Genomic DNA, 17,831 nt, shown 5'->3' with positions numbered 1-17,831 from the left:
GCTGTGGATATACAAAAAACAACGTTGACTGTTGGTAGGATACTGGTAGGTAGTTGTAGACTGCAGTTACATCACACTCATTTGTTGACGATTATTTCTGTCACAACCACAAAAGGTTGTTTGTGGTTGAAAAAGAAGATATCATTTGTTTAAATCATTTAAACAATCAAACAAGCCAGTTGATTTGTTCTGGTAATGACAGTGGGTGTTTCTCAATGTCGAGGAGGCTTGTTTGGTAGCACATGTACCTCCAAGTCATATGCTTCAAAAGCGAGGCAAGAATCCCTCCTAGCCTCGGAAAACGAAGAATGGTGGAACAGGTGTGCGTCATATGCGAGGCCCCGCCTTAAATGGAGCGTGATTTCCGCCAAAGATTTGGAAATTGGTCCGTGCGCAAAGCATTGTGGGGATTTTAAGACCGCGGAGTCAACACATGTGCAGCCTCGAAATTTCCCCCAAAGAAGTACGCCGGCCTCGGTAGAATTCCAAGTATGCTGGACATTAGGCGCGTTCACACCGGAGTACTTTTCCCTGTACGTTTCCCATTTAGTTCCGTTAGGACCCCTTATGTTGCGTTCACACCAAAAAGAGTATAGTGTCGGGAACTTTTGCCCCCATTTGTAGTGCCTGCTATAGAGGTGGTACCAAAAAAGTACCAATTTCTATTGGCTGGGCGAATTGCAAACCACGCCCCGTAAAACTCGGAAAACTTTTGTGAAGCCGCCATTGTATTTGTGGCATTAGCATTATTAGCATCAGCATTAGCCCCGCGCACCAACGGAGAGAGACTAACTTATGGCAACACAAAAAAAAAACATGGGAGCGGTGGAGTGATGAGGAGGTGTCGGGGCACTAAGAGCCGGCACTAAGTACGGCAAAGTACTTGGTGTGAAAGCGACTATTGGAACAGTCCTTCGGCGGCACTCGATGACGTAGTATCCTTGAAATAGTGGCTCTGGAGCAACTTTCCTTGAAATTGAGAAACACCCAATACCCCTCCTCGACTCCTCTCTTCCCCTCATCCGGGACTTGAACCGGAAATCGATCAAGACACGCCATTTTGAAGGATGTCCCAATAGCTGAAATGCACACGGAGGAGTCGAGGAGGGGTGAGGGAGGAGGGGTGCGGGAGGAGACGAAAGGGAGGATACACGAGAGCAAACTACGCGGAAGTGTTTTCACTACTCGCGTATAAAAGCCCCGCCCCCACCTTCACAGCTGGTCCATTTCAACACGAAAACCGACAACTGGAAAATGAGTGGAAAAGCGTCACATAAATGTATAAGTGCTCACAGCTCCGTGGGAATTATTATGTGCAATTCATTTCTTAAGGTTATACTAACAATTTAAGTCATGTTTAATGATCTTGAACGTCACTAACACATAGCTATTAAGAAAACAATTTTCATGAATGGCTAGATCTTGATAAATAACAATTATTTGTATTGTTTTGTGTTAAGATATTCAGGAGTTAAATTATTTAAAATGTACTGTCCTGAATGCGGGTTTGTGGTGAATGTGGGGATCTACAGGACACACATTTTCAGAGTAAAGGCTTTCACATTACTATAATTATATTTTTATTTAAATGTAGGCTACAATTTACACCAGAACGGAACACAAAAGCAGGACCAACCATCATACATTGAATTCCTTGACTAACAAGAGAAAGATTCATTCATTTAAATACATATTTAACAACAAATGGGCCGGTACTAAGGGGTTATTCAGTTAAGCCCGATGAGAGGGGATAAGGCTGTGTTTCTCGTTTTAATGCCGTTGAATACGTCTTTTGATCAGATTGACAGCTACGGGGAGAAGATCTCCCGTAAAAGCTCCGGGGTACGTGTTGTGATGTCTGTGTTTGCTTCCCCTGTCGCGGGTTCGGATCGCTCAGTGATGATACTATACCTATAACATCTGTGGAACCTCAGCTTTAATCGGATAACTTGTATGTGCAGCTACGATAAGTAATAAGGGTGTCTTTATCTTGAGTTCTGTGCCAAAGTGCGTTAGCATTTTTCGCTCAGGGGTCATTTAGATGCTTCTTATGAGACTTGTGTTTTGTTTTGGTAAAAATGGTTTGTATCGTCAGTTAGCTGAGATTCTTCCCGTTAATCTGGTATAACACATTAATAGGTTTTTAAAAATGAAGATGCCCTGAGACACAGTGTTGTGAAAAATTGCTGGATTGCTCACCCAGAGTGTTGGCAATCCCCGTCTTCACGCTGTCTGAGAAAACGTGGGAGATCCTGTTTTCGTGCTCAGGCTTGGCCAGGACCACAATCCGAATGTTCCACAGAGTGTGGGTCGCCACCTGGATGTGAGAAGATGAAGTAAAGCATTACTGCTCTGCTTCTGCATTCAGTTGATTCTTTCTTACTACTTGTTAGTCACCTACTTGTTTAAAAGTGATGTTTGTGATTTTCCTCAGGACGCTTTTCACTGTGTCTGCCCACTCCCTCTCGCCCAGGGGATCCTCCTGTGTTCCGATAACGTAGAAATCATGTGGGATGTGGTCTGCAGTGTCGTCTCGGGTCTTCCCTTGGCCCTTGCACTGAAACCAGGAGTCAATGTTGTGGGGAGGACCAGCATTTCCTGCAGGTTTACAGTGAAGTATCTTACTTTGTTGTTACATTTAATCATGAATTCAAATTATTAACATGTAAGATTGTTACCCATGTTCCAGGTGCCAACAAACACTGTGATCATGTCTGGTTCAGGCTTTTCAGAGTGCTTGTTCTTCATTTGTTGAAGAAGTTGGCAAAATCCTTCCCTTTTCTGGCAAGATACATACAAAAAGGAAAATGTGATTTCTTAAAATGAACGCAATTAAACATTATATCTGATGAGTTACATGTAAAAGCTTTAGGCCCTGAAAATATATATCGTAATCAGCTTCTTACTATTACCAAAGGGCTTCTACCTGAACAAACTATGTCAAACCTGTTTTGGTTATACAAAATCTAATTTCTGTTCATGTTTTTCTCTATGCTTGTCTTAATTGTTCATTTAAAAAAAAAAGAAAACACAACTTCTCAATGTGCTGACAGGGTTTTATGCTTATGAAACCCATCCTAATGTTGCCATGCCATAATCAAATCTGTCAATGAATATGTTATAAATTATTGATATTTAAACAAATCTAGGGGACTTAAAATAGACCAGGAACAAGCTAATGGATCAGATGTTTATTACCTTTGTGTCATCAAAAACAAACTCTCTCCGCAGAATTTTCTCTTTCTCCGTCTCCGCCACGATCACCAGTTTGGCATGCATTTTCTGAGATTTCACCAACTGCAGGACTAAAAAATAATCAAAGCACTCTTAATAAATGAGTCGTGTTGATGCTTAACAGCAGATTGTAAACAAGATAAGAGTTACGGCCATGTAAAGGTGTACAGACCCAGCACAAATGTGTCAGTTTGGTTTAAAGCGGTGGCTGACTGACAGACGGGCCATTGCTGGAGCCACATTGCTTGCAGGGCAAATAATACAAACGAATGAGGTTAGAGCGCGATGGGATTTCTTACTTTTGTTGTGCACGAAAAACTTGTCTTCAGGCCCATCTTTTGACTTCTTTAAGTAGAGCTTCCCACTTTCAACATCTACTTTCAGGAACATCTTCATGGAAATACCCAGAGATTCTTGCTTGACCTGCAAGTGAAAGAGGAAATGGGAAAAATTAACAAGAAACCTTCAGACATTGCACATAATTAGCTTACTGCAATATTGTTAATATAGTAGTTTAGAGAAGCACCTCAAACGTAACAAGCGGTATGAGAGATTTCCTGTGACCTCCTTCACACCCAACAGATTCAAACATTGAGCTTTTAGCCTGAAGAGAGAATAGAGAAGTCCTTTTTCATCTGTAACTCACACCAACTGTCGGTTTGTCAATAAACAAGATGGTTCGAGGTCAGTTGGCAAAATGATCCACAGTAGGCTACCTTATCTTCTATTGAGTAAAGCAGTTTTGTCAGTTGCTCAAGCCTAAAGGGTACCGATTGACCTAAATCGCCGGAGATCTGAAAATCAAGAAAATAACATATCATGACAAGGAGGTTTTTCTGTGTGTTGTTTTTCTTACAGACGGTTAAGGGTACAACTCACTTGTTTTAGTCCAATCCCCGGGGAGAGCTGTTGGTCCAACGTTCTATGAAAGATCTCCAAAACTGGCAGGATGCAGGATATTTCACTGTCTCACAATAAAGGGCAGAAAATCAGCCTTATTCTTTGTAATCTATATAATGTATTTGCCAAACCCATGTCCACACGGACCTACACAGGAGTGTGAGATAGCAGACAGGATCACCACTGTAGGAACAGCTGCAGTACGATAGCAGCAGAGAGAACATGTCCTGTGTAGCACACATTATACAGAGGGCAATCACAGCGGCTCTGTGCCAGCAGCTTAGTCCATGCTTTAGCTAACTGGTGAGATTTCTCTCACCAGTTTGTCATGCATTTCTTTATTAAAACACCACATGTGTATTTGTTTGATCTCAACCCAAGATACAAGTTTATACTAGTATTCAAACTTGTTATTAATCGTGAATAATTACAGATCAACATTGGGATTAATGTAATAAAATGCCATGTTTCTACAGTAGCACACAAGAGAAGAACCAGACTCTGGCTCTAGATGGACTTTCGTACCTTTACATTTGCGTAGGGCCACTATATGTTATCCAAAGGAAAAAAATTATAAAATATGTAAATCAAAGATCCAAACCCATAGAAGTACATTAATAGAGGTCACTACAGTGGACAGCTATTCAAAAGGTGTTTTCTTGTATATGCATTGTTTTTTTTTGCATAGTTGCACCATCAGCCACTACATAGGACTCTATTGCATCATCCCATACACTGCCACTCAGTGGAAAGTCAGTGTAAGTGCATGATACATGTCTCTAAACCAAGATGGACGACAAAAAGCCACATGGACCAAGTCACCCATCTATATCTTGCCAATCCTTTTATGGAAAGCGTCCCCTGCAGGTATAAAAAATATGGTGACATCAAGTAACAACTAAGGAATCATATAATTCATAATTTATCAAAGTATTGATTGTATGTTTGCAGGAAATCATGATTAACCACCTGTCCACTACAGTGGACGTCATGCATCACTGGCTATATTTCAACTACAATGAATACTGGTACTGCTGCTGCTGTACCCAGGGCCGTCCCTCCCTACAGGCAGATCATGCAGACTGTGTGGGGCCTCACCTTGTGGAGGGGGTCACACCTTGCGGAGGGGGGCCTCATCTGAGGCGCACCTATGCGCTTATGTGGCGCAATTAGGGTGGCGCGGCACGGTTTCGCTGCTGCGAGGCTCCACTAGCACTCATCAAATAACTGTGCGTGGGGCCTCAAATTGGCCCCTGGCCCTGGTTATTCTTGAAAATACTTCATCTGCAATATCTTTTTGGGCCGTAAATCAATGTACTTATGTTATTATGATGTCATTTTAAGTTTGCACATCTTTATTTATCATTTTTTCAAAATGTACGTCTCTTCAGTTCAAACCCTGAGCGCATACTGTCCACCTGAGTGGACATATAAATATCTCTTTGAAAAAACTAGATTAAAAAAAAAAAGTTCAAATCTTGTTTTTCATGCCCCAAGAGCAATAATAACACTTAGTAAAAAAATCCTGACTGAGGCTTTCATAATTCATGCATGAAAGGGTTAAATACGGTCGGAATAAGTTATAAGCTTTTACTTTTAAAAGTGGTGTATCCTCGTAATCATTTTGAGTCTCTTTCAGCTTCTTGCGATCAAGCACACCAGGAGACGTCAACTCCTCCCTGAAGGTCCAGGGCCTGGGGCCGTGTGGGGACATAGGACTAGGCCATTCTGTTGACTGGTAACTGTACCTGTTTAGATTCTTGCAGATTGCCATTGTTAGCTTATTTAGCCCAGGAAGGTTAGGGAAACCATTGTGCACTTGTTCAGCATCCAGGCTGACTGAGGTCCGGAAGTATTCTTGGATAGCCAGTTGATGCTCCTCTGGTATTCTGGAAATGTAAAACACAGTAACAATTTAAAAACGGTTTAATTATTCAAACCTCCGTTAACCTAGTTTAATCACTTAAAGCTCTATTATACTATATTTTAACAATATATTATAGGGCCACATATATACAAAACATGTCTCTGAAGTGTTCTGCTCAAAATACCAAACAGATCACCCATGTTTCACATGCCTCATACCCCTCTATTTCAGCCCTGTTACTAAAGTGCTGATTCTGTGTCTGGCCCTTTAAATGTAACCGAGCTGCTGCTGGCCATGCCCCTTTGGAGGACCGTGGACGCAAAGCCAGCCCCTCTGGTAATGTCGTCATGACGCAGCAAATCTGGATCAGCTCCGTTGTACCCCCGTTTTTAGAGATGTGGATAAGGCGGAAAAGAGAGAGGGTTGTATTTCTGACACTTTGTGAGTCTCCTTACACACCGGGGACACATATTTATGTATACAAGACATCAGAAAGTGCATTTTGCATAATAAGGGACCTTTAACAGTGTTAAATCACTGCTCACAAACATATGACTCATTGTACACTTCGTATACTGCCAGTGTATTATCAGAAACTTTGCATGATTCATTATCTGGTTATATGCATCACTGCAAATTCTGTAAATGTGTCCATACGTGGACAAGTCCATATGCTGCAGTCTCATCAGGTAGGTTTCTGATAGGGACATGGAGTCACTTTCTCTCACATCGTTGCCAGCGAAGTTCCTGGGTGGAAGCTGCGGTGGAAGAATCTGGGATTCTGCAGGACAGAGATGTAAAGGATGTTTAGGAATTTTAAAATGTTAAATCTTAAAATGTTTCACATAATATCCACCAATCAAATGAATAAGAAGTTGTTTGACCTTGCTCCTCGTCTACCTCCTCCTCCCTATGGACAGGGTACTGCAGATGAGTGACCAGACCCATGTTGGGACTGTAATATGCCTCCACCAGCTCAGTGAGCACAGAGAAGAACCTGATAGGAACTCCTTCTGATGCCTGAAGAGCAGATCACAGCAGACACATCATTCACCTCATTGCTCAGAAGAATGGACATTACATGGTGGGCTTTGTTTTTTCCTTTCCCAGACCAGGTGACACAATCTTTTAGTTTTACTTCCCAAGTGACGTCAATGGTGCCGTCTGTGGCTTCCTCCAGCATACTAGATCTGCATTCATGTCATCAGCTAAGTTCCTTAAGCAGCTGTGTGTGCAGTTCAAAGACTTTCAAAGATTGAACGGTTGAACGGTCATTGCAGTCACTCTATAACGTTTATGTATTCTTTTTCTGACCATTTGTTTTCATCTTGCTTCACACACACAATTGTTTGACTTATTTTACAGCAAACCGACTCTAATCTCTTTCAAAATGTTATTCTAAAACCCCAGACTGCCATTCCACATTAAATGATCCAAAACCTTTGTTGTCACTATGTTTGCATCACAGACAGTGCCTGCTGGAACTGGAAAAACTGGTGCCACTACTATTTAAACTGCCAGCCTGCATGCGGGGTCACAGATCGTGCACAAGATCTATTATTTTAATGGTAGAAATCATAAATGTTTGCTCCTAAGTACCCTAGGATAGGCCTTTTTTTGGTAAATGTGCATGTTCCAATACGATAACACTTTTCATATCTTTGTTTCTATGCAGATGATACTCCATTATATGTGCAAAGGGCTTTCACTTCCTCCTGGTGGTTGTCATTTCATTGTGTTCAACAAACACAGCAGTTCTCAGCTGTTTAGATACAAATGTGAATCATTTTGAGAGAAAAATAAGGGTCTAAATAGATGCGAGTGGCTCTGTGAGGCATTGTTATTCACAGTCGAGGTTTTGAGCTAAATGTTAAGACAGCATGCTAAAATGCTCACAACAACAATGTAAACATGCTGATGCTAAGCATGTTTTTTGTTACTGTTTTATTTGAGATTGTTAGCATGCTAAAATTTTCTAATTCGAACTAAACCCAAAGTGCAGCTGAGGCAGGTAGGACTTGGTCATAAACCAGTGTGGAACAAATTGAAATGATGCCTTGATGATAGTGCTGGATTAAAGATCATGTGATCACCAAAATATAGACATTCATACCGGAATGTATGAACACAATCTCAGGGCAAGCCTTTCAGTATATATTGAGATGTTTAAGTCCAAAATGGTGGACAATCGACAAACATTGCTATCCTAAAAGTCGTGTCCTTAGCACGGCTAAATGAAAAATGATGCCACAGGCCAGAGGACGGATGTAACCAATATGGGTCTTAAAATACAGGTGGAGGTGCAGCATCAAAATTAGCTGCATACCAACATTTAGTTCTGATATAAGAAGCCCTTTATCTTCACATTCATATAGACATACATCCATGTATATACTGTTAATACTTATCAGTCTATAACCATAATAACTCAACAGATTTTGGTACAAAATAATGGAGGCTTTTGTGAAACTGTCAACCCACCTGGACAGAGAGCTTCTTATCCTCATTTGGCAGGATTCTGTATGTGTACACACAGTTCTGGTATCTGTGGTTAATAGAGATAATAAAATGCAAATGTATGTCACTGGAATATGACATTGTAGGTCAAAGAAACTGAATACTGGCTGATTGTGTTTTATTGAGTTCAGCATGCGATCAAAACAGATTGTAAAGCATTTCAAATTGATATTTCTATTTCAAAGTTATGAGTTGGAGATGGCAAAGGGTGGTGCGGCGTGGTAGCACAGTATGCAAATAAAGGGGAATTAGACTTGCCTTACGAGAGTACATGCAGAAAATCTAATATGACACATTGACAAATAGAAGGGGGAAATGTAACTTTTAATCATGTTATATTAACTATGATAAGAGTAATTTCTTCTTAAACCTGATTCCAAACACAAATTGAGTGTTTATCTTTAAATAAAAAGGATCATTTTTCAAACAATAGTCATTGTCCACTTTGAAATTGCATTTAAGATAAACTGTCAAGAAAACCAAAAATGTCAACTTACAGAACACAGAGAGCATACGCTCCCTGTATGGACTCACTAGCCCGGATAAGGAAGCTTCCATCTCTTGCTGCTTTGGAAAGTAGATCCTCAGCTTTGGATCGACTTATTGTACCATGGCACCATGGTTGATAACTCGGCATCCTGTTTCTCCCCGGGGAGCCTGAGCTCAAGAGTTTTGCCTCTGCTCTCCAACAGTATGATAGCAAACCGAAGTAGCTATTTCATCTTTTCATGGTGCGTACTTCAGAAGTCTTTTTGTTCACTTGTTCATCCTCTGCCCCTGAAAGCTGTAAAAGGAAGCTGCTACTAGCTAGGCTCTGAACTTCCTTATTTGAGAGGTAAAGAGAGGAGGGCCCTGGTTCTGCCCTGCCTGTTATACGACAGATCTCCACAGCTCTAACTGGAAATATATACTTTCACTCTCCAAGTAGAAATCTTTGTTACATTGTGTTAATGATTAACCAGCATTCCCTCTTTAGTTTCTGTACAGCTGCTTGTTAATGTGAACCATGCAGGAAATAGTCAAAGCATTTGTTAAAATAAAAATTAAAAAGGGAAGTAACAAAAATGTATCAAACACGACTCCATTTGTTATAGTCCAAACATTTCTTGACAATTGTGTTCGAAAATAAATTCATTCTATAAGGAGCTTCAATTGGTTCCCTGATGCGTTTTTAATGGCTGAATCACATTTGACTTAAAGTTAAACAAGTGCTCATATTCACACCAAACTGTGTCTGAATGATCATAGTTTGATCTTTAAATATGAACTAGAAGAGCAAGGGGTTTTATGAAAATGTGTACATTCAGGAAATACAAATTTAGAGTGGCTTGCCTTGTTCATGTGATGGACAGGAAGTGTTGCAGAAATAAGAGGAGGAAAGTAAGCTGCTCACAAACCACAACATGGGTCACAAGACACAAAAAGAGAACTACACAGTGACAAGTCACTGCAGCTCGGAGGTTTCTGTCCTAAGCTAGAAATAGATTTCTCACTTTCACAGAGAGCAGCTCAAATCCTCAGATATATGACAGTTTAGAGAAGACACATCATCTCATGCACAGCACAGAGCACTTGAAAACACATGTTTACTTAGTTATTATTTACAACTTAATGTTACAAAGTACATTTCTAATTCACATTTAACTAATCTGGGAAAATAAATCCTGTATTTCACCTCTTCTGCAGATGACGTCAAGCCAGACTGACTCACAGTAAAACAGGGTTAATAGTTTTTCATGCAATAGTGCAATAAAAATGTGTACAAAAAAATACATGCATAGCATAGCAAGTTAGGAAGTTGGATAATGACTAAGCATGTCTACAATGAAGATGTGTCTAGCAAAAACAAAGTAAGAAAGCAAGAAAAGTCTATTAAAGTATACCTCATATTAAAATAAGACCAAGAGTCTATAGCCATGCTAGCAGCTCTGAGACATTGCACCGGCATTGGGGTGCTTTGAGCTGCTAACATACTCACAATGATGGTACTAGCATGCCTGACAGGTACATCTCTACCTTGTTTATCATCCTGTTTGGGGGTGTTGGCATTCTGAATGTTGCTAATTAGCAAACACAAGGCTATTGGGGATGTCACATGTTTTGCATTGGTCAAACAGTTATTCATTCTCAGTGGAACATGAAAGTCAGTACCAAAAGATAGTTTAGTCTGGACCAAATTGTGGCCAACGACTAACTTAGCTCTCTTTTTGGGAACTTAAAAATTGTTCTTACTGCCCATTATTCTGAAACCCGATGCACCATGGAACTGAGCCCAAACCATTTTTTTTAACTTTACTTTACAGCCTCTGATTGGCTAGAAATTGTCGCCTTTGTTGATTGGGTTGGTAAGGTTTAGCCATGAGGGTTGGGACTGGTTAGTGCTAAGATAGTATATCAGGCTAAGCCAATTAGAGGCAGAGTAGGGCGTGTCATGACTTTGCCATAGAAGGAAAACAAATTGCGTCAGAGAAGGTCAGATGACATCATCATGAACAAATTTGATTTCAGTCCAATGAAACATTTTCCGACTGATTGGTTTGTTGAATAACGGTCATCACCACAATAGCCTGGCAGACCATATCTGGGGCTTTGCTGCTTGGGTGACTACAAACAATCTATCATTACAGCAATACAATCACATTATAACTTTAAAGGTGAAGGAGTTATATACTATTCACACCATCTCAGTTTGGTGTGTTAGCACTTAGATTAAACCTGTGGGTAATAAATCAAAGTATTGCACAAATCAACATTTTATACCTACCGGTGACAGGAAAAGTTGTTCCAATACTTCCTCCAGTGATCATGGATATCTGTAATTGTGTGGCAATTCCTCCAATACTTGACTGAACAACAAGCCATGTCCAGTGCCACAATGCTAGCATGGCTAAAAACACCTTATATATAAAGGTATTAGGAAGTAACAAGTCACATTTGGCATAGGATACAAAACAGTTCCAAAAAATATACATTAAGAGTTGACTATGTAGTACACATTTGAACATTTGGTGTTTAACACAAAAATTGGAAGCTTGTGGAAATAGTAGATTCAACAACGTGTTGAGATCACAGGTGGGTGGATCCTCATAGTCTCACAGACCATGATGGTCTGAGAGTGAGGGCTAGTGTTTAGGGGGCTCCCGTTGACCTTAAAGGCACTTTCATTAAGTCAGCAAGGCTGCAGACTTTGGTTGTGGGATCACCTGGTGGTAGAAGATGGCAAGAAGAAATGCTCCTGGAACTATAAACTAACTACTTGTTTTCTTTAAAACAGAATAATTCTCTTCAACATCTCTCACATTTAGCTGAGCACAGGTTGGCCCTGTCCAGGTAACATGAGTTCCTGCTGCGTTTCCCAAGTCCTTATAGGGAGTCCTCATATGCTCCTGCTAGTACACAGGATTCACTTACAGTCTCTGAGGGTGAATTGGGCGTGGGATGGAGACTATAACTGAGACATGGTGACTAGAGAAGCACATCAACCACATTGTGAAATGGGCCTAAGTAAGGAAATTCATCTATGTCAAACAATGTTCCAGATCAAATGTATTTTCCTCAAAACTCAGACTTGGCACTGACAGAGCTCTCATGTGTTCCCTTTAACTCTCCACTGGTGGCTGCTGACACCCCGGCCTGATCTTTGCAAAACAATCTAATAAGTGTTCCGCGGAACTTCTCCGCTCCAAACAGGTAGATCAGCGGGTCCAGGGCACCGTTCAGGCAGGTGAGGGATGAGGTGAGGCGGTTGGCCAAGCTCAAGCCTCTGCGCGTCTGGCAGGAGACGTCAGGGTGGTTGTAGCCCAGGATAAAAGTGGCCCTGCTCAAATGATAAGGCAGGAAACAGACTACATAGATGAGCATGACCAGACCAATGGTGCGCAGGGCCCTCAGCTTGAGGGACGGCTCTAACCTGGAGCCCCGATGCAGGTTATAAATGATGAGCAGGTAACAGGACAGGGTGGTGAGGAAAGGCGGGGTAAAGGCTACAGCCAGGGAGATCAGAGCATTGCGTGAGGCCTTCTCTCTGTACAGCTGCAAACACACCGTCATGCCGTCTACCTCTGCAGTCTGGTTGGTGATGAGCAGTGGCGCCATGGAAACAGTAACCAGGGCCCATAGAGAGAAGCTGATGATGTGAGCGTAGCGGGCACGACGAACCTTCAGCGACCTCACAGCATGAACCACAGCAAGGTAGCGATCCCCTGCCACACAGGCCAGGAAGTATAGGCTGGCGTACATGTTGACAAAAAATAAAAAGCCTGCCAACCTGCAGGGCACCTCGCCAAAGGGCCAGTGGCCTCCTGTGAGGTGGTAGGTGGCCCTCAGGGGGAGAATGATCACATACGATAAGTCTGCCACAGCCAGATGAATCAAGAAGACGTTTGCTGGAGATGAAGCGCCACGCTGGTGAGAGAAGATCCAGAGGGCAAGGCTGTTACCGTTCAGCGCTAGGAAAAAAACCAGGATGTAGAAGCATCCAAACAGTGTGTTCTCCACTGTGGTATCCACCGGAGCACAGCTCTCTGATGACTGATTGGATAGCACGGAGGACAGATCCATTGTAGCAGACTCCATTTTGCTTGCTGAGGAGACAACAAAACTGACATTTAAAATGTATCTAAAAAATAAATTTAGAAAACTAGAAACGTCTACATTTTATTTTAATATAGCAAAGATATTTACAGGTATTTATACAGCACATTTCTAGTTAAGTATTTTCGTTTGCAGAATAGATATAGTATCTAATTGACAGTTCCAGATCACTGACCATTTGAGTCATGACTTTTCTAAACACATGCTTTTAATTTCGGAAAAAATTGTTCAGTATGCAAACAGCAAACTACTGCAGTGACAGGAAACCCAACCCCTGTCCGTCCGCCCGCCCGCCCACACACACACACACACACACACACACACACACACACACACACACACACACACACACGATAGGCAGGGAGAGTTTGTCTCAGTGACAGTCTCACAAGGTCACAATGGATGTCAGTGTACCCGGTTAATGTCCACATTCCCTCAGAGCAGATAATTACTTCATTCTGACCACTACAAGTATGAGACTCCCTCTGCACACTATTAAGTTCAGGAAATGTGAGTCATTAGATCTTCACTCCTCTTTTTTACTTATTATCTGGCCCCCTAGTTTGATTTGTCGGCATACAATTCTTTAATTCAGACTGAATGGTGAACTGTAACAATTATATAGCGTGAGCAATTTTAAACCTTAAACTAGCATAGCATCAATAAGTCTGTAAATGTGTCTCCAAAGTTTGTATCTCTTCACCTGACAGACACCACTCTCGTGTTTGTAAGCTAATAATAAGCTTGCGCCAGCCGCCTGTTAGCTTAGCCAGGAAACTAAATGTCTGCCCTAAGTTTTAAAGCAAACATATTAACACCTCTGTTTGATTTGTATCTAAAATTTTATAATAAGATGACAAGTTATAGTTTCAATGGTTTTTTGTGACAGGCAAATTTTATGCACATAGCCAGGCTGGCTGTTTGCCCGTTTTCAGTCTAAACTAAGCTAGTTGTATCTTCTCATTTAGTTCAATTTCTTATTCAGTATTTTCCAAATGTCCAAAATGTTCTTTATGGGTTACGGCTACATAAAGTAACCTGTTGGTGGAAATATACTTTTATCAAAGATATATTTTAATGATATATGATTTTCCAATTTCTGGGGTTATTCCTTCGTGAGTTTAAAGCATAACTTTTGATCTATATACTCTCCACATTTTTGTATTTTCTCTCTATGAGAACCATTCGACAGACCTAAAGAATTACCACCCACTCCTCTATCCCTCAGGCAAGCTCCATGTGTCCACTCCATTGGGCGTGAACACAAATAATGAATGTGATAAAAGGCTTATTTTCGCTTTGTGGAGGATCCAAAAACATCATCAAAACATGTGCAGCCAGCAGAGATGAACTTGACATCCACAGATGTTTCTTTAGCTGATGGAAGTTCACAAATATATGATGCAAAAAGCTGCCCAGACAGTGAAACGTCTTCGGCTTTGAGATTTGTCTTGGCAGATGAGAAGCGCTATATACATTAAATGTATTATTATTAAAATGTATTAAACGTGATTAAATAATGCTGTACCGCATAGCTTTATAACAATATATATTTTTATCTGACTGGGCTATCCGTTTTACCAGCCACTGTCTTTTGACCCATTAAGAAGCAGTCAGATGTAGCAGCGTGACTCTCTTCAGTGTGTGCTCTGCTCCTGCATGCACCGACTGGAGCTGTGAGACCTGGGCATTCAGGAGCCTTAAAGAAAAGGGTTTCAGTCCCAGCAGGGATAACAAACCAGGAGCAGCACAGCTCAATGAAAAAGCTCCCCTAAATACGGATCCCGAGGGATAATCCTAAAGAGAGGCAATCCTGACATACTGTATGCCTTCATCACAATGATCTTGGTAAACAGATCTGTGTAGGAGCGTTGACATAGAGAACACTGAGCATCCTGGCATTGGTCGTTTTTAGGAGATTAGTCAGTAACAATTTGTTGTGACAAATCTGTGACAGCTGTTATGTGTACATTTTGTTAAAATCATCAAAGAAACCCGTAGAATGAAGTAACTGTGAAATCTGGTTATTGGATTAAATGCACATGATATTCACTGACCGGAAGGATATAGTTCTTAAAAAGTAAATATTAGATTTCCAAAGTGATGCTTAGTGATACGGATTAAATACTTTGTACTATTGCACAGTGGCTCTAAAATAAGGATATATTGCTTTACTGTAACCATGTATGCCAATTAAATATAGTGTGTACTATAAAAACAATAGAAATAATCTTTCTTGCGGAGCCAGAATTGGTATGAAGTAATCAAAGAAAACAATTATAATTACACATTTCTATTACTTTCTAAAAATCGGAGGTAAAATAAGACTTACCTGAGCTTTGGAGCTTTACAGTAACTGGACGTCTTGAAAGAAGTTTGGCTGCTTTAGGAACAATTAAGCTGCTGAACACTCTGCAGGAGCTGAGTGGAGACTGGAGTCCGACCGTGAGCTCTGGAGCTCTGACGCTGACACAAAGAACGCTCTCCTATCCCCCTTTTCTCTCCCACAAGATGTCCTTGGGAATGAGACTGTATCTCTTTTTGTGTCTCAACAAATTTGATAACAGAAACGGAGTCCCAATGAGAGCCTTTCGTTTGAACCTTGACCTCGCCCTTTCTTTCTCCATCCCCTTCTCCTCAGAGAGCTACTTGTGCGCCCCACAATAGCCTGAGTCAGAATAGGCAGCACATTTTAGCAGCAGGGAGAAGAATGGCATGCCTCAGTGCCAATGAGATGTCGGGTATGACACCATGACAACGAGGACTAGTGGTCCACCAAGTGCCTTTTAATGAACTCCCACCCCCCCACTGATAGATAAAAGATGGACTGTGTTGTTAATTTAGAAGTTTATGACTGAAGTCTCAGAAATGATCTTTTGTCGATAGTCTGTTTAGTTCTAGAGGGCCCCCTTCCCTATAGGAGAGCGGGTGAAAACAAGAATGGAGAGGGGGGTTAGCGCTTGGAAGAAACAGAGGCCCTTGTTGGTCTCTTGCCTCCTAGGGGCATCCTGAATTGGAATGCCCAAGATAATCAGTCACATAGCCCTCGGACAGATGTGGAGGGGGGGGACCCGCTGGTTGGGGGGGGATAATATTTCTTTCATACAGGGAGATCACAGCTGTGTGTCAGACACATCGGCCCTTTCTCTCCTCTGGATCATCGATATGCAAATGCTTTGTAGACTTGAATAGAGGCGCTATCTGTNTTCACACCGGAGTACTTTTCCCCGTACTTTTCCCCGTACTTTTCCCGTTTCTAAGTTCTCTTTTTGGTGTGAACGCAAAATCCCAGGAACTATCGGAACTAAACGGGAAAAGTACGGGGAAAAGTACGGGGAAAAGTACTCCGGTGTGAAAGCGCCTATAGCCATTCGAAGTCACTTTGGATGCTGTTCTTCCATGCAATGTTCAACAAGTCAAGGAAGTAGGATACAAATACTGTATATACTACAGTTAAATGTCTGTTAACATATAAACTCCAACAATGTGAGAGCAAACACAAATACATTAAAGTAATGCTGGTAAAAAATGTCATAAGGTTGTGCCAAAGAACATTTAGGGTTAGGGTTACATGGGTAAGGTAACTATTTGTATGTTAAAGTGGAAAATTATTATGTAATTATACCAATTAAGAGCGTAAGCACGAGACGCTGACTTTAAATAAATGTATTATGTCAGCACATGTGACATAACTGTTTTAGGTTTTAAAATAAATAATATTAAGTTGAATCTAATGTACTTTTTATTTAAAATAAATATTATTGCTTTCAACTAACCTAATAAAGTTATGTGACATGTGTTGAAATACAGTAATACATTTAATTATAGTCAGCGTTTCAGTTTCTTCAGTGTGATAGGAAGACTTTGCTCATTGGTTAAGGCAGCCTGTGGGTCCCTGGCTTTCCTCTGGATGAGGGTTACCATGACAGGAAAACCCCGCCTCGGATGCAATTACACCGTATCGATTGTGGTTGAAGGACAACCTCTTTAATCACTACAACCCCCCCGCACAGTGGGCGACCGCCGCCACCACCACCCCTGTAATAACAACACACCACTTCATACACACCAGGTAAACCAGAGGGATGATAGACTGTATTGTTGTCCTATCTAAATTAATTCTGTACTTCTGTAGGGACCCCCCCGAGGCACCCCTCAGGTCATTTTGAAGATGAATTCTTATCTAGAGTATCACATACTGTAAGGGGACCGAAGTAGCACAAGCGGGCAGGAGCTAATGCAGCATCTTCCAGAGAAGTGTAGATGCACAGTTAGCTTGACGGATGACCAAGAGGGCAATCAGGCCCATGCAAAGGCTCTACTGATTGGGCTCTGGAACAACTTTATATTAACTGTGCCGGGCTTTTCCCATTTTCACTAAAGACAGAGCCAGGCTAATCGGCTCGCTGCTCATTTCATCCTGGGGGTCCAGGACGGAAGAGAGACGAACACCTCAGAGCCAAAGAACAGCAAAAACACCCACCCTGCCTCTATGCTGTGTGTGTGTAGTGTGGTGTGGTGATGTGTTGTTTTTGTGTGTGTGTGTGGTGTTGTGCGGGCGCGTGTGTGTGTGGCTGCGTGTGTTGTGTTGTGTGTGTGTGGTGTGTGTGTGTGTTGGTGGTGGTTGTGTGCTGTTTGCCTGGCTGTGTGTGTGGATGCCTGGTGTTGTCCTTGAAAACACATGGAGTCCTCTTGTCACTCACCAAAAAAGGGCTTTTGT

At 41.5% G+C, this 17,831-nt stretch overlaps 2 protein-coding genes across 2 annotated transcripts; both read right to left on the bottom strand.

The window, feature by feature from the left end:
* Positions 1–1,212: 1,212 nt before the first annotated feature.
* Positions 1,213–9,646, bottom strand: LOC104965435 (phosphatidylinositol 3,4,5-trisphosphate 5-phosphatase 1-like). Its single transcript, XM_010794391.1, has 14 exons — positions 9,016–9,646; positions 8,483–8,546; positions 6,886–7,021; positions 6,659–6,782; positions 5,883–6,023; positions 4,114–4,198; positions 3,951–4,028; positions 3,761–3,838; positions 3,534–3,657; positions 3,199–3,305; positions 2,679–2,781; positions 2,402–2,598; positions 2,188–2,317; positions 1,213–1,247 (listed from the first exon to the last, which is right to left on the bottom strand). The coding sequence occupies exons 1-14, from the start codon at positions 9,153–9,155 to the stop codon at positions 1,213–1,215; spliced, it is 1,542 nt and encodes a 513-aa protein (XP_010792693.1). The 5' UTR covers positions 9,156–9,646.
* A 133-nt stretch (positions 9,647–9,779) lies between these two features.
* gpr17 (G protein-coupled receptor 17) lies at positions 9,780–15,609 on the bottom strand. Its single transcript, XM_010793973.1, has 2 exons — positions 15,444–15,609; positions 9,780–13,101 (listed from the first exon to the last, which is right to left on the bottom strand). The coding sequence occupies exon 2, from the start codon at positions 13,091–13,093 to the stop codon at positions 12,074–12,076; it is 1,020 nt and encodes a 339-aa protein (XP_010792275.1). The 5' UTR covers positions 13,094–13,101; positions 15,444–15,609; the 3' UTR covers positions 9,780–12,073.
* Positions 15,610–17,831: the final 2,222 nt, after the last annotated feature.

Source organism: Notothenia coriiceps, unplaced genomic scaffold (assembly GCF_000735185.1).
Source record: "Notothenia coriiceps isolate Sejong01 unplaced genomic scaffold, NC01 NC01_scaffold00037244, whole genome shotgun sequence".
NCBI lineage: Eukaryota > Metazoa > Chordata > Actinopteri > Perciformes > Nototheniidae > Notothenia > Notothenia coriiceps.
The sequence above is the reverse complement of the archived record's forward strand: the minus strand, read 5'-3'. Positions and strand labels throughout refer to the sequence as shown.